The following is a 24,789-nucleotide window of genomic DNA, read 5'->3' as shown; positions in this document are numbered from 1 at the left end:
TGAGCCTGAATAAGCCCCTTGTAATCCAGGCCAGACACTATTTACACAGCCCTTGCCTTTGACAGCCAAAATGAAAGGACCTTCTGTTACTCAGGAATGCAAACCACAGGGTGTGCAGATAGGAGGGAAAAGTAAGAAAGGTTTCTAAGTATCTGATGTTTTATTCATTCTATTATTTTTATTTAAGTTTAACTGTAATTAGGCTGCAGCTAAGTTTCAAATGCTTTACTAATGCACGCACGCACAGTATTATGAATATGTCCCTTCACAAAAGTCACAGTTTTTAACTTTTAAACTGTCTTTTGTCCAAATAGGGTCCTAAAGGAGATACAGGACTCCCAGGACTTCCTGGGCCACCTGGCCTTCCTGGTGTTAAAGGTGACAGGGTAAGGAAATATAACCTAAATCATACAGTGCCTAGATTATGCAGTGTTTGCATGTTTTTTTTTTTTTTTGCTTATATTTGAAGAATGACTATTTTGTATGTATTATTTCTCATTTGATATTGTCTCTGTGTTGTGCACTTATTCCTTACATTCTGGAAGGATAGCAGATATGGACAAACAACTGCCAAGAGGGATAGGTGTTCTAGCTGACCAACGTCACACTGGCACTGTCTGTTAATAATTAAGAGACCATCACGTTTTATTTATATGTTAGAGTAAGGGCTTTAGTTTCTCTGCCGGACAGTAGCTTGGTGCTGCCCCCACTATGGCACCCTGTGCAAACCTACTCTCCTATTCTTTGTCATCACAGACACCGTAGCTTGTCAAGCAACACAATGAATTGTACATCCTCCTGTGCTGTTTAGCTTCTGATGTGTTCTACAGTATTCCTTATAAATGTTAAAAGTTTCTTGGCTGCCATTTGGACGCTGTGAACGTGGTGCATTTTCTGGGAGGTGGCTGTAAGTAAAGGGTCAGAACTGTTTAGTATTACTTTTCAGCTGCGGATATCCATGAAAAAGCTCAAATAAACCTGCATTATTGCTATTACAAAGTGCAAGTTGAGCTGCCTCACCATTTCAGAAGTAATCTACTGACACTCCTGTGTGCTTAGCGTGAATACAGATGGTTGACCAGTGCACTATTGTCCATACAAGGTGACTGTTCCTCTGGCATATAGAATTCATATTGTTTTATTATGCTTCTAATGCTAAGGACTGCCATGGGGCTTAATCTGCAGTAGGCATATGTAGCAAATACATTGCTCTACTAATACTGCTGGTATAACATTGAAGAAAAAAATAGTTTACTTATAAGCACCTTATGTCCATATTTTCTACAGTGTTCCACAATTCATACCTCTACAACTCAACTGCTTCACTGGGAAGATACATTGAGACACTCAGAGTGGGATTTCTCTAGATTAAAAAAAAAAGCATTTTAATCTAGTCATTTATTTTATCCTGTCATAAATTTCTGAAGGGTAAACCAAAGAGTTTAAAAAAGCTTACCCTCCCTTGAGATAAAGAGTAAATATAGAAGTATGCTTAATTAAAACATTATATCTGGAGGAGACTGACTTCTACATCTGAATGTGTTTTATTATTCACATTTACTTTGGAAATAGAAACTAACAGCTAGCAAAACCGCTGAAACAATTTTGCAATGGGTGATTAAGCATCCTTACGCTGGAAAAATGTGTTCACATTTTTGGTAGGATAGAGCCCTCTTGTGTTCGTCTTGAGTTATTAACCATAATCACACTGCACACTTAAGTGAATCTTCTATAACATGCTAGAAAATAATTTAAAACACTGCAAGACAACTTCTGCTGCGTACCATGCTGAAAAACAAACTCACTGTGTAAAAGTAATTTATTTTTTAATTCACCAAACATGATAGTGTTTTGCTGAGTTTATATTAGCAGTGAAAGTGTGAAAATATTGAAACCAGAAGATCTTACATAATATGTTTTTGCTATTGTCCTTTATATATTTGTGTTTAACATAGTACAGCAATACAGAAATTTCTGAATGGAGCAGAACAGACCATATGCATAACTGTCCTTTTTATACATGGATCAAATTTATAAAAAATAAGTGCTGCCTGTTAGATCTCCATGGCTTAAAACTCTGGCTATAAATGTCTTCATATATACTTGTCTGAGACTTGCATCCCTCATACTGCAATAAAAGAGTTCACTGTTCCATCTCATGGAAGTTAATCTGGGACTAGTTTATGAGGACTAATTATAAATTCAGAAAAACAGTCTACTTAGCTTATGATTCTTTTGAAATATTTCTGTACCGCCCCCCCCAATGCTTAATGATCTTTCTCAGGTCTGGCAGACATTTGAAAGTTTCTGCCATAGTGATTGCATCTACCATGGTGTACAGATGAAGATCTCTGAGCTTCCAGCAAAGAATATTTTCCTGACATGTTGTCACATATTATAATCTCATTTAGTAAACCTACATTGTACCTTTTGTTGAGGGCAGTAATCTTGTGCAGAATGTTCCTTTAGAACTTATGGATAGTCTGACTCATACTTGCAAAGTAGCATTTAAACCATATGTTTTAGTTGTTATCCTTTTCAAAAAACATGATGCTTTTTACTAGTGGTGAGACCTACTTTTTTAGTTCCATGAACAGTTAAACATTTTGTTTGCCATAACTCCAAAGACATGGACTGAAGATAACTCAGGAATCTCACTCATCAGTGTATTTCAAAAGTTGGTTGTTACTCCTAGATTTTGTCCCTTTATATACATCCATGCAAATTTCCATCCCAATATTCTGGTTAATGTAATATTAATCCCCTTTTTTCATTTTGTAGTTCCCCTCACTTTGAATATACGTACTGTATGTCTAAATAGATTATCAAACAATATTGTCATCTTCTTTAAATACAGAGGAATATATCTGTTACAAGTACAACAAACAATAGACAATTCAAGCTCATAAGCTCTGAAAATTCAATAAAATCAAATAGACTGAAGAGTGGCCTACTTAGAAATACAGCCTTGGTACTTTTATATTTCTCAACCCATCTACTTCATAACTGATCCAGACAATTTTTTAAAGTGTCATAAGCTTTACTAAGTGAACCATTATTAAAATTATGTTTGAAGTGAAGATATACCCTCTAATTTGTTCTCATCCAGTTGGTTATTGTTTCATTTAACACACCCAACAGGCTGGTCTGCCAGTATCTTCTACTTGTATTGCCATTTAGGTAAAAGTTCATGGTTTCCTCAGTATTAAAAATAGTCTAATCTGACTTCTGTTTCTGAGACAGGCCTTCGCCATCTACTTGCACAGTAATATTACATCTACTTTTAACCAGCTTTGTGAGATATAGCTGTAGATGATTAAAAGAGTTAAGCAGATAATCTAAAGACACCCTGAAAATATCCAACAGCTTTTTGAAAAAAACTCTAAAAGTTTATATTTAACAGTTTTGCCTCAGATCCAATTTATCACTAAGTTCTCTCTGGTTAGGGAAGCAGCATTCCTCAAGTTCTTCACCACTTCTGTAATATAAAAGATGAAGCATTCATTCCTTCTTATTGTCCAAATCATAATATCCCCCTTTTACTGCTTACCTTGACTCCAGAGAGTGTTTGTTGGCAAACTTATCAGCGTCTTTCTTTAATCACTGTTGACTTTTGTGGATATCTATATGCCTATAAGCTGCAGACTTTTTTAAACTTGGCAGTTTAATGCAGAAGATTAAGGCTGTTAAACTTATAACAAGTTTCATACAGAAGCTATTGGCTTGATTCCATTTGCTTATTGTATGTATCCCACCCATTCATTTAACCAATCAGTGCTTTTAAGGTTACCCCTGAAAAGACACGCTTGTGCCAAGTGGGTTTACACAATTGACAAATAAAAATGAAACAGCATCCTCTCTGATATGCTCTGTGATCACTAGATGGGTCTTACAGAGGCTCTGTGCTAAAAGGTGCTTTTTTAGAACCTAGATGCTGTAAATATTTCTCAGGAACAGTGCAGGATCTGCTATCTATGTCTTGAGGTTTTCTTGCCAGGAACAGATTTTCATCTTACTACCTTGCCTGGCTCCTTATAGAGTTGGCTTGGGTCAGCATTTATAAAAGACAGGGTAGTTTCTACCTGTGCCTTACTAGCTGATTGGTGGAATTATTTAATTATTTTACTATTTTCTTTTAAAATGATATGCAATGTAACTCTTGCTTGATTTTTGCTGTGTGATGGAGATTGACACAGGTATTGTTTAATAGGCCTGTCAATGAGTTGTTAGTTTGTTGTTTTAAAGTATATACAAATTATGTTTCCTTACTTCTGTAACTTAACATGGCTGTGCATTTTGTCATGTAGTGGCACTTGATCTTTACTCAACTTTGATATAGTCCACCCTAAAACCTTTCAGTTGAAGACCTTTCTGAACCTCTATAGTAAAAATCTCTATAGCAGAGTGAGAAAGGTTCAGTCTATGGAAAGTACTGGTTGAATAAATTACTACTGTTTGCAATTTCAAGTCTGGGCACAATTTCTTGATTGGAACCATTTTTCATGTTTTGCTGAAAAAACTGTAGTGCCTCAGTTATTATCAGAATAAACACTTTTTTAATTTACCAGGGAGAATGTAAAGTTTATTAACTTTTACAAAAGTTAAGCATGTATAAAACCATGAACTGTGGACTACAGTTCAGACTCACCATTTTAGCCCTCAAAACATGATGGTATTGTGCCTTCTTTAATTGTTTCTTGTCATCAAAGTGATGCAAATGATAAAAGTGGTATTTCCCAAATCAGCAACAAACCCAGCTTTGGAGTGCTTGATGATGCTAAATATCTGTATATTGCACAACTATGACCATAGTGCTTGGATTACTAATCCAATTCTTTGCTAGGGTGCATTCAATGTAGACTCTGTTCATCTTCTCTGTGTCTATATTAGGTTTTGTCCAGCATTTCTGTTTCTTCCCTAGAATGCCATCTCCTGTAAATTGTCCGTTTTTGTGTGTGTGTGTGTGTGTGTGTGTGTGTGTGTGTGTGTGTGTGTGTGTGTGTGTGTGTGTGTGTGTGTGTGTTTGCATCCTGAGATGGGTTGGTGCCCTTTTCAGAATGAGATTGTATGCCTTGTGCCCAGTGGATGTTGAGATAAGCTCCAGCTTCCCACAATCTTGCATTGTATTCAGTGGGTAATTGCAGAATAAACATAAATAAATGAATCAATGCACAGCTCTTTATCTTCACTTGATTCATTTTCAAAAATTTTTTTTGATCCCCCTTTCCTCCTTGGGACACTGTTTAACCAAACTGCCCCCCCCCCATGCCTACACCCATTCTGGGTCTACCAGCTTATCTCTTATCCCCCTGGATATATTTCAGTATTGCTGCGGCTGGTCATGGATCCTAACAACATCCTGGGATTATGTCTGTCTTTGCTTCTGTCCTGGGGGGGGTTCTCTATATGCCCAATCCAACCTTCCACATGTCAATTACATTCAAGTACAACTCTTTTCTTTAAACCACTATTCTCCTAAGGGAGCGTCACCAATGAACTCCCTTCCACCTGGGCAAAGCATGCCCATCCTTTCCTGCACTCTGTCAGTCACCCTAACCACTAATCAAACCTGGGTCAACTGGGTCATAGTCAATGCTTTATCCATCTATGTTCCTGGACTGTCATCATCAGTTGTTTCATAAGCCATAAATTATTATTACTTACCAATTTGTAGCCCACATTATAAGCCTTATGAAGTTTAATTTCATGGTGCTGAAACATCTTGTCATGTGTAACCAGTCTACCTTTAGTCTTGTATTTCTGGATAAATATTATTTTCTAAGTCTTAGTTTGCACTGTTATTCACCTGTTTTCTTGTTTTTCCTAGAAATTAATATTATCTGCCTTATACTAGTTCAAGTGTTTTATTACCACTAGGGCAGATAGAGCAGTCTCATATAAAATATCTGTTCTGTACAGGGAAAAGTACAAAGTATCACAAGAATGCAAACTTCTGGAATAGTTTGAAACGTCCCCAAACGATTCACATTTGCTTATGACTATGGTGCTGGTTTAGGAAACATTGGCACATACACAGAATGTTAAATAAGATTGTATGCCTTGATTGCAGTCAAAGAATGGACATCTTCCCAGCCCAAACCAGTATGACTGGAGCGTACTAGGAAATGTACAGATATTCTTGTCTGATAAGTCTTTGAAGTACAAAATTGTAGCCAGCTGGCCTTTCAGTCCTGATATGACCAATCACCATCTTTACTGCAGGCATGTTAATAGCCATCTACTGTAGGACTGAAGCTGCAAGGCCGTGCAGAGGCAGGTGTGAACACCAAGCTGCTAGAAGGTAGAATTAGGCAGCATGAGGTCATCCTCATGATTACTGTCAGGATGACTGTCCTGGAAAAAATGAAGCATTGATGGTCACTAGGTAGAGGTTCATCGGTGTATACTGGACTACTGGGTGTTTAACCTAGGTGTTCTCAGTATTTGTATGCCTGGTGTCAGGATTATCAGAATATGCATTCCCAGTGTTAGCTATTGGTGGTATGATGCATCACTGCTATTTTGGTGGCTCTGGTGCCGCCTTTCCTAACATTCTCTCCAACTGGACTAGCGTTTTCCAGAATTTCAATGTTTGACCTGCATTTTATCTCTTTTGCCTATAAGGGTCATTTCTTTGGCATGGGATTAAAAAAAAAACCCACTACTTCTCATTTTCTCGCTGACCATATATTATCATCTCACCTTTCCTGCTGAAGGCACATTCAGTATGAAGGTATATTTACATCACAACTTTGACAGACTTGCTTGAAAAAGGAATATAGCTTCTACAGAATTGTTACAAAAGTTGTAGGAAAAGGAACAACAATGTGATCTCAAAGGCATGGTAAGCAGTAGTGAAGAAAGAGGTAGCTGCCCCGTAATGATTGACTGCACCTGCATCAAGTGCTCATGCAGCTAACTGATGCTGACTACAGGAAGGATATCTGTTGTACATCAGAAGAAGCCTTCATTCATACTTCCACTGTGTTTATTCTTCAAAGCTGAAGAGTTCTAAATGTTTTAAGTTTGCGCTCACAGTGACAAAAACAAGCCATCAGAGAAATTCTACCAAGATGGCACAAAGAAATTGCATCAGGTTGCAAGGCAAAGACAGAAAGACAAAGAAAATAGTCTTCATATATCATTCATAAAGAATTCCAGCAACAATCTACTCACTGGTGCAAAAGACATAAAAGGCAGATAGCAGGAGTACTTCCAGCAGCTTCTCAATGAAGAAAACTCCACAGAAGATGCACTGCTCCATGCATAGTCTATGATGAAGGAGGAAGTAGCAGCTAGAAGAATTAAGCACAGTACTAAGGAAAGAAAACTCACAGAAAGCAGCAGGCTCTGATGATGTCACAGCAGATGAGCAAAATGTTGCTTGAGTTAAGGGCTGAAATGGCTCCTGAGAGTACTTATTGCAGTAAGGAGAGAAAGGCATATCCCAAATGTCTGGAGGGTAAGTATTCTAGTGCCAGTGTAGAAGAGCAAATGGGACATTCTTAGCTATCAGCAGTGTAGAGGGATCAAACTCCTGTCACATTATTACACTGCATGAAAGTGCTGGACAATGTATTTGATAAATGCATATGTAGAACCGTACATGGTAAGATGGGAGATGAGCAGTCCAGATTCAAATTAGGATGAAACACTACTAATCTGATGTTTGCAATAAGCTAGATGGATAGTGAAGAAGATGCTGGTGATGAGGAAAGAGTCCATCATGGCATTCCTAGACTTGGAGAAAGTATATGACTAGGTCCCAAGATGGCCTATTTGGGCAGTCCTGCAGTGGTTCTAAGTACCAGAAACATTGATAAAATAAGTGCAAACTATGTACAAAGATCCAGTGATATAAATACAAACTGTGTTTTAACTCACAGAAGAGTTCCCAGTGGGAGTGGGTGCTCATCACAGTTTTGCTACGAGTCCACTGTTGTTCATAATGGTGGTAGACTGCATTACCGAACAGGTCAGAGGAAACAAAACAACAAAGCTGCTGTATATAGATGATGTCACACTATAAACAGACTTTAAATTTGAGTTCCATCAAATGATAGCAGATGGGAATGCAAAACTGAAGACATGATGGGATGAAACTGACTATTTTCAAGAGAGTTTTCATAGCAAAAACTGTGGGAAATCAGGAAAAAGTAAGAACGAAAGAAAGAACATAGTGGAAAAAGTTAGCAATTTCAAGTATCTGGGAGGGGTGGTTGAGACATGGAAGTCTGTGTGAAGAGGTCAAACTAGAATCAGAAGGGCTACAGCCAGCTGACACACAGTGTCAGGTTTATTGCATGACACAAGAATGCCAAAGCTGAAAAGTAAGGTGCACAAAACAGTGGTGTGACTAGTGCAACTGTATGGCACAGCAACCTGGACAGTCAAGCACAGTGACTGAGGAAGCTTGAGGTGATGGAGAAGTATCTGAGAAGGCTGATTGGATGTACACTGTGGTCCAGAGTAGCTCCCCTTGGAGAGCAGGTCAGGGAGAACAGGTTATGTTGTTTTAGTCACATGTGCAAGAAAGCAGATGATGATTTAGTGAACAAGATAATGCCACAAAGACACCGGTCACCAGTGGAGTCCCCTGGGTTTTGTGCTGGGATCTCTCTTGTTTGGCATCTACTTTTCTGAAGTAAAGGCCAATACCAAAGGGCTCTTGCTGACTAAGTTTGCAGATGACTGCAAGCTAGGAACAGTCAGTGAATCTCCAAACAGTTTGCCCCAAGTAAATAACCGGTACCAAAATTAAGGGCTGAAACTAAATGTCAAAAAATGCATTGTTGTATCCTTTGGGAAGTTATGTACCCCAGGGAACTACCACTTTGACAATACACCCCTAGGAGTTGACACAGTTGTTTGGGATTTGGGAACGTATGTGGGTAGTGACCTAACATTTGACCAACATGTGTCTGTTGTAAGAAAGCCCTTCTATATTGCATAGCTTATAAACAAAGGGATTGTGTCTAGATCTAGAGATGTCATTGCACCCCTTCACTAAGCCTTCATTAGGTCAGTCATTGAATGTAATCTCCCCTTTGGCATGTATTTGTCCAGGTACATGCAACAACTGGAACACCCAGAGAGATGCCTTACTAAAAGGACACAAGGTCTAAACAACATGTTCTGATGGACCGACTCAAAGCTTTGTCACTATAGTTGGTATCTTATAGACTGCTAAGAGGTGACTTTTGCCTGGCATATGAGGTATCCTGTGACCCATTACTGATGGATTTACTGTATATCAACAAGTCAAATGACATCAGAAATACTCAAGTGTAAGAATCTAAAAATCTTCTTCAACATCAACAGAATGGTTTGGAGGGACAGATATATCTGGCAGAGGATACCCCTGCTGTTGAAAAGACTTCCCATCCACATAATACATAGGAGATTACTAGACTAATAGCTTAAGAGTCCTTACAAGCCTAGGCAATGTACCCTGATTTTACCCAATATATGGCCCCTAGGATCTCATGGATTTGTGCCTATGCATTGAGTATCTTACAGACTGCCACTGTCCATAAGGGACAGGAGTGAATTTCTGATTCCTCATCTATTGATTCAAATTGCATTTGAAGAGGGCCATTCCTGTCCACATTCAAATGCAGCTTAGATCTATGGATGGGAAACAGAAAATGTACCCAAGGACTGGCCCTGTACTACTAATGGACAGAGGTACCTTTTAAATGATTTATCCCATGCATGGGTCCCCTCAAATTATCTATGGTATGATCCCAGCTATTCTCATTAGGGGTAGTATATACTGACTTCAGGATAGCTAAGACCGATCCATAACCAATAGTTATAGGTTATTTTGAGCAAAAAAGGGAAATTTGATAGGTTTAAAATGGTCAGCAAAGAAGGCTAGCCTAGTATTTACCTAGGAACCTAGAAGATGTGGCAGAGACAGTAAGAAGGCAAGATGAAACAAGGATGCACAGCCAAGAGTTGGACGGACTATGTGAAAAAGAACTATGACAGGCATGCTGGTCAAAGAAAGTAGAAGAGCATCACTTAATTGAAAGAGTTGATATGATGCCCCGACCCCATGTAGAAAATTGGAAAATGGGGATTGATGATGTCCTATTATAAGCTGACCCAACTGACTGCTCAACAACTAACAGATAGTCAGTACTGGTTCCTCTATCTTCCTAATATACTTCAGTTCATATCATTACTGCTGTGTGGCTTTTTTCTGTTATCCTGCAGGTATGTGATCTAATGATCTGACACAGCATTTTAGCTGGCTTCGATTTCGTCTTTTCTACTTAGGTTTATATATACATATATATATATATATATATATATATATATATATATATACACACACACACACACACACACACACACACACACACGCACACACATAATATATACATATATATATATATATATATATATATATATTTATTTATTTATTTTTTAAGCTGTGGTTAGCAATCTAAGCAGAAATACTGGCTGGCTGATGTGAAGTAGAGAAACACTTGACAGTGTGGTCTACATTTCTGTAGTTAAATTCAGACCAGACTTGTGGTTTGCAACAACAAGGAGAAAAGATAGGTTCATCTTCCACCTCATCCTCCTGCTATGCTCTTGGTTGTAGGGTACAGTCAGCCACTACTCTGGGTTCTCTCTTATTCACCTTATTCTTAGTCACATGTTTCCTCTGGAGGATGTACCTATTCAAGAGGCTTGCAATATCATTTCTATACGGATGGCATATAACTGGATCTCTCATTTTTACAGAAATCTGTGTCTGCTCTAAGCCAGCTTGCTGATGATATGGAAAGCATCCATGACTGAATAATCATTAATTGTTTAATTTTCACCCTTCAAGGTGGTGACAAGGGGTATTCATTCCACACTTGGAGATTCTTATATTATTCAAGTCTTGACACCAGATATCAATAATTGTTTTGATATCCTATGTTTCGTGTCAAAGATGCATGATTTAGGTGTGATCTTAAATGACAAGCTGACATTAAAGGATCAGCTCTCAGTTGTCATCAAATCCTCTTATTTTAACCTTAGAAATATATCCATTAAAAACAGCTTTTGTCCCAACTTCTGGACTTCCTGCAGTGCTGCATGCACTTGCCTTCTCCCAACTGGATTACTGCAATGTTCTGGTACTGGGATGTCCAGACACATACCCTGACCATTTGCAACTGGTACAGAACTCCAGAGCACAATTACTCACTAGGGTCTCTAGGTGCCACAAAATTACATTGGATAACAGTGCTGAAAAGCTTAGAATGATTGCCTATTAGACTACAGATTGTGGTTAAGGCTTTCTTGCAGGTTAACCTGGTCTTTCACAGCTTAAGTCCCCCTTATTTAAGGGAACTTCTCACCTGGTACTACTTGACTCAAACACTGAACCTAGCCTCCAATAGGCTGTTAGCTGTTTCATCAGTATGCCAGCCTCCAAGAGGCTGTTAGCAGTTTCATCAGTATGCCTTCAGTATTCTAGGGTGGTATGTGCCTATAAATGTCCTCACCTTTGGTGCTTACTACCTGACAGGCTGAAGAAGTCCCCAGTACTTGCCATTCATCAAGAATTTCTCAAAAATGTACCTGTCTGATTTAGCCTTTAATTAGTGAATGCTTATTTTTCATGACTGGTAATGTTCATTTTCTAGTATCACCTTTTACTGTATTATCTTTTTCTTTAGGCACCCATTTTGCTACTTATTTATTTGTTCAGTGTTAATGTTCTTATAAGTTTTACTACTTTTGCATGTCTCCATTGATTTGTGCAGTGCTTGTTAACATTTACACTGAAGATGAAAGTTTTAATATGCATGTCTCAGAAGATGTTGGCATTTTCTGTTGAATCTCAATTACCAATGAAGTGCAGTGGTTTTCTGACTGACAAATGAGAATGTGATGATCAGAGACCACTGAAAGTAGTTTGCAATTAAGTACCACACTGTCCGTTAGTTACACGTGAGATTACCAAGCAGTGCTTAGGGGCATCTGGGAATTTGGGATAGGTTCCTCAATGGTCCCTTGGACTGCAAGCTTAATAACTACCTATGAATCTAAACCTATTCAACAGTTTAAGGAACCATGTAAAAGATGAATATTGTTTTCTTTATTTCTAACCTGCAGCTACAGACAGAGCTCATTAATTCAAAGCATTATTCTTATTTTTCACATTGTTTGATGCATTAGAGATCATGACACTTAGTTACATTGGCAAGTGTTTTATTATATAGCTATATCTATATTTTTGGGGATTTTATATATGTATGTATAACTGAATTCATGTATGTGTATATGTATATATATATATATATATATATATATATATATATATATATATATATATATATATATATATATATATATATATATGGGACAATCTAGTCCATTATATTATTATATTATAAGCAAATCTCCAACCTCATCTGTCTTCAATGGTGATCCCTTTTACCTCAAACTATAACCATTTAAAATGTAACCATTGTTGTTTCTTTTCTGTCTTCAACGGTGATCCCTTTTACCTCAAACTATAACCATTTAAAATGTAACCATTGTTGTTTCTTTTCTGCAGGGTTCTGTTGGAGAGACTGGCCCCAAAGGCGAAATTGTAAGTCATACCAAAGTAAATTCAAAATACTTATTTACTGAGCCAGAATACAATTATTTATCTAGAGATATAAACAATGTTTTTTATATTTATCAATTCCTTTAGGGTTCACATGGTGCAGAAGGAACTCCAGGTGACAGGGGTGATCTAGTAAGTACATTTCTGTCTCTCAACATGATTCCCATTAATTTGTCAATGCAGAGAAGCTAGCCTAATATGCTTTCACTGCCTGTATAATGTTTGGGCACTGTCAATTAAGCCAAGCTATGCTAATATGAAGTTTCCACTATAAGTTCAAACAGGGTAAGTGCAGTCATTGAAAGAGTGAAAAAAATATTGTGTGGTTACGATAAAAGTACATACAAAATCATATACTAAATTCAGAATTGTTGAATCTTGAAGACTTCCTTACAGCCCTCCTTCTCTGACATGTACCAGTCCTTGAATTTGTATAAATAAGTGAGAAGGTGTGGGATTTGCAGCCTCAAATGTCAAATGTGCAAGGGGCTTTCTTTCTGCAAAAATGTTTTTACTGAGTACCAGCAAGTTTCAAAGTTCAGTTGCCACCACGTGTGTGTGTGTGTGTGTGTGTGTGTGTGTGTGTGTGTGTGTGTGTGTGTGTGTGTGTGTGTGTGTGTGTGTGTGTGTGTGTGTGTGCAAATCACATTTAAATGTTAGTAGTTTCAGGACCCCAGTACTGAGATTCAAACTCCCAGTAAGTCACTGGTAATATTTACAGGCAGGACTAGTGAAGTTTCAAATACATTTAGAGGGAAGATTGCAAGAACATATGCCGAACATTTAAACAGAGGTTTTTCTGAATGAATAAATTAATATATGTTGGTAACATGTAAACACACTTTAAACTAGTGCAAGAAATAAGCTGCTTAACATGAAATTAGTGCTATGATCTATGTTACAATTATAGTTAACTACCGCTGATAAGGATAGCTAAGTTAGTTACTGCTGACAAGGATAGCTAAGTAATATGGAGTGACCATTTCACTGAACATTTGCTTCATTTACAGACAATTCTGTTATCAGAATCAGTAGACAGTAAAACAATCAATGTATTCAAAAATGATATATCTTTGAGAATTATTTTCCAACTGACAGTGATTTCAGAATCTGGAAATGAGATGTTTCTAAAAGAGCAAACTGTTTTCTTTCTATTGATTTCATGTTAACAGAGTTATTTTGCATTGAGTTTAAAGCAGTCATGTGACCCGTGTTATTCTGTCAGACACATTACCATAGGAAATGCAGTAAAAGCCCCAGGACTAAGACATCAGACTTACTATGACATGTATATTATCTTCTTTTTTTCAGGGAGATCAAGGTGAACCTGGTCCTAAAGGAGCTGTAAGTATGAGTTGTCATAACTGAGCAACAAAATTAATTCTTCTCTGTCCAGTTTCCATTGTCTTCACTGTTTGTGGGAGTAGTGTTCGTACAATTAAAAATGATACAGTTTTTGCATTTGTTTTCCTAGATTGCATATCATTTCTCTAAAAGTAAAAAAAATGACAACATATTAGCTACAATGGGTACTGGATCTTAACTAATGACAAAAGGAAGACTGTGGGTTCATAATTCACAAATGCCATGTAGTCATTGCTCAAGTAAGCAGGAAAACTGTGCCTGGTTTGTTTCTTCACTGAGAGGGTAGTCTGCGAGAAAACAAGTCAGTGAATTGTATTATGGATGGATATCTAATGTTATGATAATTAAGGATACCTAAAGTTGAATCTGTCATGGGTGTGCCACCAAACAAGAACTGACAGAGATTAATAAATATACAAATAACATTTTCTTTCATAGCAGAGCCTGTGCATCCCTTTAATTTAAGAATCAAATTGAGAGACTGCAACAACATGGACAAGAAGACAACTTCCCTTGTCTTATTATTTAAAACATATTTTATGCAGAGCACTTTTACATGCCTTGTACTTCATTAATATCCCAACTCACTTATTCATAGTTTATCAATTTCTTGTATTGTTCCTATTGATGATGGAAATGAGATTATATATTTTAGGATAGTAAAACGGGTTGATTTTATCAAAGAAATAACTGCAAGCAGACAGGGAGATTGTAAATAATAGGAAAGTTTCTTTAGTGTTTTTCAGCAGCTACTAGACCTTGACTCTGCAGCCTGGGTTTGAGTTCTACAGCCTTTGCATGCTTACTTTGTCACTCGAGCAAGCCACTTAACCAGACATTGCTCCCAGTCATACCTCTCAGCTCTACTGAATTCCTCAGTATTTCCTGGTTTTGGGCTCAAAATAATAGGGTCATAGGATCATAGGCAATTACTAAGCTATTGATCCTGAGGTCATTTCAACCCTAGCCCTTTCATCCCATTGTAGTACCATAGAAATGGTAGTCAGTTCCCAAGATTGCATTTAGTGATGACTGGTCATGTCCAGAAGGGTTGTGGGCCCTGTCTCCAGTAAGAATTTATGGTGACCCATCCATTTGTCCAGATTCCTCTTCAGCAGTGTCATAGAGGTGCTGTTTCACATGAATTGGTAGCCTGTTCCAAAGATGCGGCAGTCACTGAAAGATAAATCTGTCCCTCCAGCATATCCATTTAAGTCGCAGCCATATTTAGGTCCCTGGAATGGGTAGCCCTAGTCCCATTTGATTTTTATGGATATGCAGCAAGTTAATTATATTTGGGCCTTGGATTGCTCTGTAGGCCAGGCATAAGTCTCCCCTAACAGATCTATATGATACGGAGTATAGTGACAGGGACTTTAGTCGGTCTGTGTAAGGCACATGTTGGAACCTGTTGTTCTTCTTTGTTAGAAACCTCTGAAGTCTCTCCAGTTGCTGCTGGTGCTTTGTATGTTACATGCTGAACGGGACATTATAGTCAGTTATGGACTGGATAAGTGCCGAGCATAGAAGGGGTTATTACCTCTTTTGCTCTCAAGTTGATGTCTTTACTAATCAAGTGTGCTACATAGAAAGCTTTACTTACTACAGTAGACACATGGTGGTCGAAGTTAAGGTTGCAGTCAACTTGTGATCCCAGGTCCCTTACCACTTTGTGGGTACTTAGGGTATTGATGTTGTTTTGATAGTGTGAAGGGACATTGTTTGTGCCAAAGGGAATGAAGATGCATTTCTTTGCATTCAGTTTGAGAACGTGACTAATAAACCAGTCATTAGTCTGCATGATACCCTCCTAAGTATACTGACATCATTTGGAGATTCAAAGATTGCACCTAGTTTGCAGTCATCTGCAAACTTGGTCAGCCACAACCCAGTAGTATTGACCTGAAGTTTTGAGAAGTATATACCAAACAGTAGGGGACCCAGCACTGACCCTGTAGCACCCCTCTGGTAACAGGTCTGCTGCTTGATGTGGAGTCAACCACTTTGATAGTTTGTGTCCATTTTGTGAGGCAGCTGGAAACCCATCTTACAATGAAGGGGTTTACATTCAGTTTTCTAAGTTTATGGGTAATGCCTGAATGTGGAATTGTGTTGAAAGCCTTTATCAAATCGATCTATGCTGTGTGCACAGATATGACCTCGTCAATACCCCGGTCACATTTTCAAAGAAATTCACCAACTTTAACATCTAGACCTGCACTTGATGAAGCTGAATTGGGTAGGATCCAGGTTTGGAGGTCACCTATGTCTTTATTTATTAGGTCTATGATGGTCCATGATGATACGTTCCATGGTCTTACAGATGAGGCTGGTCAGGTTTATGGTTCTGTAATTCCCCATATCTGTTGCTAGGCCAGCTTTGTGGAAGGGAATAACTGTTGCTGTTCTCTTTTCCACAGGAACAAAACCTGTGCTTAGGCTATGATTAAAAGGGTATTTAGTGGTGATGCTAGTTCATGTTTTAGCCTGTTTAGAAGACAGCCTTGGATGTTGTCTGGTCCCATAGGTCTGTACTTGTACTTTTTGCCTTGGAGAAGGCTATGAATACTAGAACTTCAGATATGTAGGGTAGGGGACAAATTTGGGGGATGGTTTATGATAAGTTAGGAGGGAATAAGGGAGTGAAATTTTCACCAAAAGTATCTGCTAGCAGGTTTGCTATCTCTGTGAGGTCAGTGTATGTCATACCGTTGGCAACCAGTTCTGCAGATACGTAGCTGTAAAGGATCTTAGGTTATCCTTGGTTGTATTTGCTAAGTTTCTCTCAAAGAAGTCCTTGGAGGATTTGACAAGTTGTCTAATTTGCCTGTTGAGGCTGAGGAGGGTGCTTTTCCATTGTTATGACCTTGGTTTTGTTTTCCTTGGACAGCAACTTTTTGAATTTACTGTAAAGCTTATTGATGCTGGATGTCCACCATGGCAGCTTGTTTTTTTTTGGGGCTCTGTCTTTTGTTCTTTCTTGTACAGCTGAGTTTATACAATTATGCAAGTGATTGTACAGGGCTTTAGTGTAAGCTTTGGCATAGTTACCACTTCCAGCTTGGGGTGGTGCTTGGAATGCATTTATACCTTCACCTAGGAATGTGTAGTTTGCCTTGGTGAAATTTGTTAGTCTAATTTCACTCTTTGTGAGTTCTGGTGTTAGTGCCAGCTTGAAGGTGACTGATTTGTGGTCAGTTTTAACTAATGAGGGTCCAACTTGTGGCAGTGCATCTGTTTGACATGTTGGTGAGGACCAGATCTAGAATGTTTGTTCCTCATGTTAGGGTATGGACAATTTGTTCCAGAGCATTTGAATTAACAGAGTCAAGAAACTTTTGCACTAGCAAGTTAGGACTAGCATAGGTTTCCCAGTTGATGGTGGGATATTTGAAATCGTCAAAAACCAGTGTGTTTGGTGAAATCTGGATTGTATCCAGTTTGTTCAAGAATGCTATGTCAGCTTTGTGACCCATGGAGGGAGATCTATAACTGGCTATAACTTGAATTGGAGTCATATAGATTGAAACACTGAGGCCTTAAACCAGGTTTCTGTGACTGCACAAACTATACATCTTCTAGTGATCTAAGGAGAATAACCCTTATTTTGTTCCAATTGGTTAATTTCAGATTGATAATGTTGTTTTTGAGACCTTGTCTAAAAAAGGCATTATGGGGGAGGCAAGAGCCTTTGCAAGCAGCTGAAAGGCTAGAGGTGCCAGGTGTGAACAGTTTTTGGCAAAGCAGCGAGGTTTGTCAACAATGACTTCCCAGGCTGACAGGAGGAACTGGATCCCCTTTGAATGCCACCAAAAACTAAGACACTCAATCATTTTTTGTTTAAAATGTTGCATCATTCTAAGAAATGGTAGTGTGCTGCTCAAGGCTAGGGACATACCTGCTTGGGACTCATACTCAGAGAGCTCAACCATGTTTCCCTTCATATAGTCCAGTGAGGTACATCTCAGGTTGTTCACACCAGCATGAACTATGACAGCATCATAATGGTACTTGTTGCTAAGACACCTGAGTGCATACATGATCTGACGAAACCTGGTGCCGGACAGGCAGCTGACTGTGACTTTCTCTTTCTCCAACCTGGTGAGTGGGACATCTGTGTGTGTCTCACTATTGAGTCTCCAATGACAAGAAAATTGTTTTTTTTGTGTTACACCTTATAGTCTTGGTGGCTGAGACACTGGTGTTGCTATGTGTCATGGGCGGTATGGGGATTGTGTTAGTTGTAGCAATCTTGTGTGCCACAAATTCCCGATTGGCCCCTTTAAATCCCAATTTCAGTGTGCAGGCAAGGGTGCTGGAACCATAGGATGAGGGTGGTGAGCACCCTCCCACTTTTAAGAGGCTTCCTCTCCATTTATTTCCATTTTAGTGTATATTTAATGTTTTGGTGTACTCAGGGCTTCACTCGGTCTCATTTTACTGAACACGAGAACACTGTGCACCTAACTAGCAGACTATTTGTTTTCCTTTCTTTTTTTTTCTCAAGTATAGTACCTACTGTAGGTGACAGAACAATCATGTAAATCAATTAAATGTAGCATTGGCATGCTTTTAAATGTTAAGTCTATAGTGTAACTACTTGCATGGTTCTCAGGCTCTACATTAGTAATGCAAATTATCCACCTTTCAAAAAAGTTGGCTGTGTCATTTGTGAGCAGTGTCATCACAGTGTTTGGGCTATTTTTTTTGCACGGGAAAGTAGACTAAAACAGCTGACCCATGATGTTCTGGGTCTATATCATATGAGCGAATCTCACAAATTGCGAATGCTCATAATATTGAACGTACTGGACCTCAAACGTCCTTTTATGGGGGGCTGTGCCCCCCACCTCCCCCACTAAATATATATTCCAAATACAAGATCGTACTACAGTAAGGAAAGGGCAAATATCCCATTCTTCACTGTACCTCTATCTCAGAAAAAGCACTTTGAGGTCCATTATGTTCAATATTATGAGCGATCACAATTTGTGTGGTTCACTCATATGATATAGAGCCATATATATATATATATATATATATATATATATATATATATATATGTATAGCCCCAGCATCAGCAGCTACCAGATTTGTTTACTAATCCAACTAATGCACATTGGTATTTACATAACTACAAGAGCCGAAGGCTTCTGAATTAGATTTATTTTATCCATTGATCAGAATGACATGCTGCCCAGATATAGACAATAACAGTGGCTTGTTATACCAATGATTGTTATGACGGAATTTAATTTCCTATTTAGATTAATAGACAGCACAGTTCTTTTATATATGATGTTACATTTATTGATGTATGTTATTTTTAATGAATTTATGTAAGGTTACAGCTAATCTGACGTCAGTGTGTACATGCTAGAAGTGTGGTAGGGCAGAAAGTAGAATGCTAAGTGTTTTACATGCCTATTACCTACTACTTCCCTTAAGATGTTTTGTTAATGCTGTAAAGGGAACTGGTGTACATTTATATTTTCAGATTTAATGTTAAATTGAGGAACATTTTCCCAATTATTTAAATGTTGGTATCCCTCAATTCCATTGGAGTGAGTAGAGTTACATTATTATACATGCAAATTTTATGTTGATTAGTGTTCAGATTTTTGGCCAGTTGTACCTACTTTCCATGGGCCTTTGTCCAGATTTTTAATGTCTCCAGGTTGAGAGGTATGCTTCCAGTTCACCACTAAAAGGGGACTGTGTGTCCAGTTGGCTTACCATGTTAATATTTTCTAAATGAAATTTTATGCCCTACTACACCAACTCTTGATGAATATACTCAGATGAGAGTTTGTCGGATATGGTTGCTTTTATTGAATGGTATGCTACCGTCATTACTGATTACTGGTTCCACTGTATTTCAAATAGACAATGTTTAATGAAGTTAACAATAGTTTCAGATGGATCGCTTGGACAATTGTGAGTCTATCATTCTACTTAGGGCTGCTAAGATAAATTTAATAGATAAATAAAAAAAAAAACTTTTTAGTTAGTGCAATCACCTTCTTAATGAACTAGCAAAAAGAGAGAGCTTGAAATTGCTCATATATAGGTTCATAGGTTCATATCAGTTCTACATAGCTATCTGCCCTAGGGCATTTACAAGCCTAGCCAGAGTTTTGTGACTTTCGCCACCCCTTTGGTTTGTTTGAAGCTATGCCCATTATTTAGCTGTGCCTGTAAACAGTGAGACTGAGAGGTGATCCTAGGTATACCTGTATCCTCCCATCCATTGGTCATTGGTCAAGATTTCTTGAGCCAAGCCAGTGCTCTGCCTCCACATGTACGGGATTTTGTTCCCCACCAGGCCATCTGTCTCTGGGTGATGAATGAGTCCCTCCAGCACCATTAATTCCGGTTGTCAAGGTTCAAGTCTGCAGTTTGCTTCTGTGGATGGATGCATTTTTTTTTTTGACTGAGAGCATTTATTTTATTTCGGGTTGGGCATGGTATTGTGTGCACAGGTCACCTCACCTTGCAGGAGGAAGCGACTGGAGTAGGCTGCTGCTCCTCGTCGGGCAGCATATAGGATATATTTTTGAGACCCTTTATCCTATCCTTTGGGTGGAATTGGTGATTTCCAATTGCTGTGTCTGCAGGGTCAGATACATTCCAAATGGGCTTCATGATTGCTCATGCAATGAGTGAGAGATCTGATGAATGATGATGATGAATGATGACCTCCCTTGGACCTAGATGTGAGAACCAATGTAAAGGTATCCCTGATAACCTTAACTACTTTTCTTTACTGGCCACCCATGTCAGGTGTGGTTCAACCTGGGTCAACCTGGGTCCCATGATCTATGCATTTTTAGCTGCTTGCCTTAGGCCATGCTTTTTTTTAGTGGGGGCATTTTGTTTTATTTTTTGAAGGATATCTGTGTCTTTTTTGCGTTTAACTTTAGGCCATGTTTGCATGAGTCATAATTTCCTTCTTATCCCCTTCTGAAGGATATCTGTGTGTTTCAGCTATTGCCAGTCATGGCTGCCAGTTTTTAGTCATCCGCCTCCTTTGCTTTTGTCGGCTTCTGTACTTTGATGCCAGACATGAAACCTAGGACGGCCCCTTGGAGTGGGCTCGAGACTGGGACCTTTGAACCCATCTCTTTGACAGACAGCTTACATTTACATGCCTCACGCCTCTGACCTGCCCTTGTGGGGTTCTGTGTAGCCAGTTTGCAACCCATCTTGAGGTAGGTCTTTTTACATTTAGGCTGGTGAAGTTTTCTATGATGCCCTGTTTTGTAAAGTGTCCCAAGTTTTGGAGGCATGTAGGCTGTGTGGACTGCCTTGCCTGGGTTTGATCCCAATGTTGACAGGTTTGAAAAGTTCTTTTTATGAGTTCCATTATTATCCTCCAAAGCTTTAGCAGACCAGGCTTAATGTTTGAGGTCTCCTAGTTTTATTTTCCATTATTATCCTATCCACCATGCTATAGTCTCTGCCAAGTTAGTTGGACCAGGCTTCTGAAGCTGTGATTTAGTTGTGAGGGGAAGTGGCCGACGCCTTAGTGGTTGCGGGTTTAATTCTCCATGAGTTCACCATTAACACAGCGCCCCACAAGATTAAAAAGATTGATTGATTGTTTTTCATTTTTGCAACAGCTGACACCATCTGAGCCCATGGATGCTGTGTTTTTCTACAATCCTCTGGTATGTTTATTTTTTGCAGAGGATTTTTTTGAGAACTGTTCAGCCAGTAGATATTTCTTCTTTTGGATGGTTATGATCCTTTCAGCCTTTATGGGATTTTTGCTGTAGGGTCAGTATTCTCCCCAGGTTTTGAACAGTACTTTAATCTCTCTGATTGTTCCTCCCAGGTTTCTAGCATATAACTAAAAATCTGAGCTGATGATTTTTTTCCTCCTCTAAGTTTTTTACTTCTTGTGACTTGGCTGATTTTTAGGATTTTTGCCTTCTTTTTTTGTTATGCTGATTATGTTGTTGTTGTTTTATTTTTTTTACATATAGGGTCCACCAACTTTTTCCCTTTTTTTTCTTGCATTAGGTTTTGTTAGGTTTCTGTTGACCTGATTTATGCCTTGTTGGGAGGTGCTGTTTATTTTGTGATCCTTGCCTTTCAGCGGCTTTCCTTTGGGTGCAAAAGGGTTCGATTCTTTGTGAGAGACCATGGTTGTCCATTTGCATGTGTTGAGGACTTTGAAGAAGTTCTTCACAGTGTGAAGTTCAGAAAGTGGAAGGGCTTGGACTCCCAGTGGGATTCTTTTATGAGTGTGAAAGGGACTTCTGGGGAGTAAGTCTGCTTAGTAGGGGTTCTACCCCATGTTGGAATGTGGATGTCTAGTAGTGTTGAACATGTTGACCCTGTGACTAAATGTTCCATGACGCCTCTTTTGTTTGGGTCTGATGACCTTAAATAGATAATTTAGAGTTTTGATACCTGATGTAAGTCTATATTCTAATTGTTGCTTGAGTAGTTGTTGATGGTGTGACTAATAGTTCCAATCTGCTAGAGTGTTGGGGGAAAGTTGCATTTTGATAGTTTTGTTTTGGGTGGCAGGTAAGTGTGTACATGGTGGTGTTGGGGGGTTCCTATTTTCTAGAATGCTTTCTGAGCAGCTGTGTTGCATCTCCTGGTAGAGAGGGTGGCCTGTAACATGAGCATCTCTTGCAATGAATATGCACCTGCCCTCCTCCTTTCTGGATGAGTCCGATTTTTGGTAGTTGCTTCCTGACTGGAGGGTTCCTGATTTATATGGACGGTATATGGTTGCCACAAAGCTTTCCAAGCATTAATATCTGCACTAATTTTATGATGTTATTCCCAACCCGAATGGAATAGCTTTTGATAACATTCACTTATTTATTTCAAACATAGTAATTTTTCTGTGGCAGCAATAGCATTCTATCATCAAACAAGTCTGGGAGTGATAACAGCTGTTATTGAGATTCTTGCTCTATCTACTTATATTTACTATTCAGTCTTACCCCTTTACTAAGTTGCATACAGCCCAATAATGCTTGCATATGATATAACTTGACAATTATTGTTATGATTGTATACCTAAATAATGCTTGTATTATTCTTCTTCTCTTATATTGAATTGCAATGATGATTGTATACCTTAAAATTCCTGGTTTACTCTTTTTCTCTTATACTGAATGTCTAATTTCTGTTGTTAAATTTTCTTATATTATTTGCCTGGAGCCTTTCTCCCTGAGCCTCCACCGAAAAAGACATTTGCTCAGTTGTACACTCCCGGTCAACAGATGTAAAATAAGTAATAAATAAATAATACATAAATTGCACTGTTTAGCACATTAGTAGTTGGACAGTTATAGAAAGTACTAAAAAAGAATATGTAAAATGTTATGTTTACCCACTGAATGAAGAAGGCAAATGCAAAAAAGAATGATGACTGTGTGCAGTTTCACAGCTAATGTTTAGCAATGAAATGACATTTTCTTTTTATTGACATATTTCAATATCATGCATGTAAGGTATACCAGTGACAGTGAAATTGGAATATTGTAACATTTTGCATGTTGATGCATTTACAGTATATTATTCCTTGTCTGCCCCTGTTTTTACAAAGGCAAATAGACAAAGCATCTGTGAATAGACATTATATCTAATGCAGAGCTACAAATGTATGAACAAGTATATATATATATATATATATATATATATATATATATAAAAAGTATGAACAGGTGTCTGTATTATACTACTGTGCTGCTTCGTGCAGCTATGTGAGCATATAAACACCAGGTGGTCAATCTGTACTCACTGAGGTAAAACAGGTTAATTAGTTGCACTGTATACTATTATTTGTCTGCATTTCTCAATTTATTTACTCTTCTGTGTTCACTTGGTGCAGCAATTATTAACCTCATAAGCTCATAAGCATGTAATGACTTCCTGCAGAAAAGTGTTTCAGACATTACGCATACGTTGATGAAATGTCTCCCCAACTTTGTTCTGAATATCTTTTACAAAAGTCTTTACTTGTCCCATTCTATTTCCATGTTATTTTATATCCAATAGAGTTTTTTATTGGAAAATTTGCTATGTTCCCACAAAACTAATGTTGTTATTGTTTGTGAAACATGGTTAAAGAATAATGACAGGAAACCAGTTTTGTCAGGGTTTAAATGTTTTTATTGTAACAGACATTCTAACAAAAGAAAAAAAATCGGGTGGAGGTGTTATGTTAGAGATTAAAGATAGCTATGAGACCTGTGATTATTACATGTTTAGTGAGTAACACCAATACTGTACATTGTATAACTGTGACAGTAAAGACAACCCTGGAACATACAACAATTGTTGGACATATAGACTACTGAAGTCAAGTGCTGATGTTCTAGAGGAATTCTTACCTTTCTTGCATGAAACACAGGAGGGAAGAATAATAGTGGCTGGGGACTTAAATTTACCAGAAACAGAATGGAATAATATTGATTCCACAACACTAGTAAGAAATTAATCACAGCGAGATCCAAGATGGTGGGGATCCTGTGAGCACTGTAGGATCACAGCTCCTGATCTTATTTAAGTTTTACTAGCCATCTGGCCCCCACTACAGCGAGACAACCTCTTACAAACAAGATAGAAACTACTATCTGGAAATTTTATAAAGATTTGTGAGCACGTCACTGGAAGATCAGTCTTATTTCCTATCCTGCTTCCCAAGAAATTAGCACTTGGAATAAGAGGCCTATTGTACTACTAAATCCTGAGGCTTACCCCCGTGATAGCTTCTGATCTGGAAGGCATGGATGTACAGATAACGAAATCAAAATACCAGCTTTAGCATC

General features: G+C 38.3%; 1 protein-coding gene across 1 annotated transcript in view; it reads left to right on the top strand.

The window, feature by feature from the left end:
* COL9A1 (collagen type IX alpha 1 chain) overlaps positions 1-24,789 on the top strand; it is a 655,564-nt gene that overhangs the window by 561,359 nt on the left and 69,416 nt on the right. Inside the window, exons 30-33 of the mRNA XM_044063896.1 lie at positions 315-386; positions 12,572-12,607; positions 12,713-12,757; positions 13,937-13,969. Of these exons, the coding sequence (XP_043919831.1) occupies positions 315-386; positions 12,572-12,607; positions 12,713-12,757; positions 13,937-13,969 (186 nt within the window). The remainder of the gene's footprint in view (positions 1-314; positions 387-12,571; positions 12,608-12,712; positions 12,758-13,936; positions 13,970-24,789) is intronic.

The sequence above is a fragment of the Protopterus annectens genome, chromosome 2.part2 (genome assembly GCF_019279795.1).
Source record: "Protopterus annectens isolate FY-2018-M chromosome 2.part2, PAN1.0, whole genome shotgun sequence".
Lineage (NCBI taxonomy): Eukaryota > Metazoa > Chordata > Ceratodontiformes > Protopteridae > Protopterus > Protopterus annectens.
This window is presented reverse-complemented; position numbering and strand designations above follow the sequence as displayed.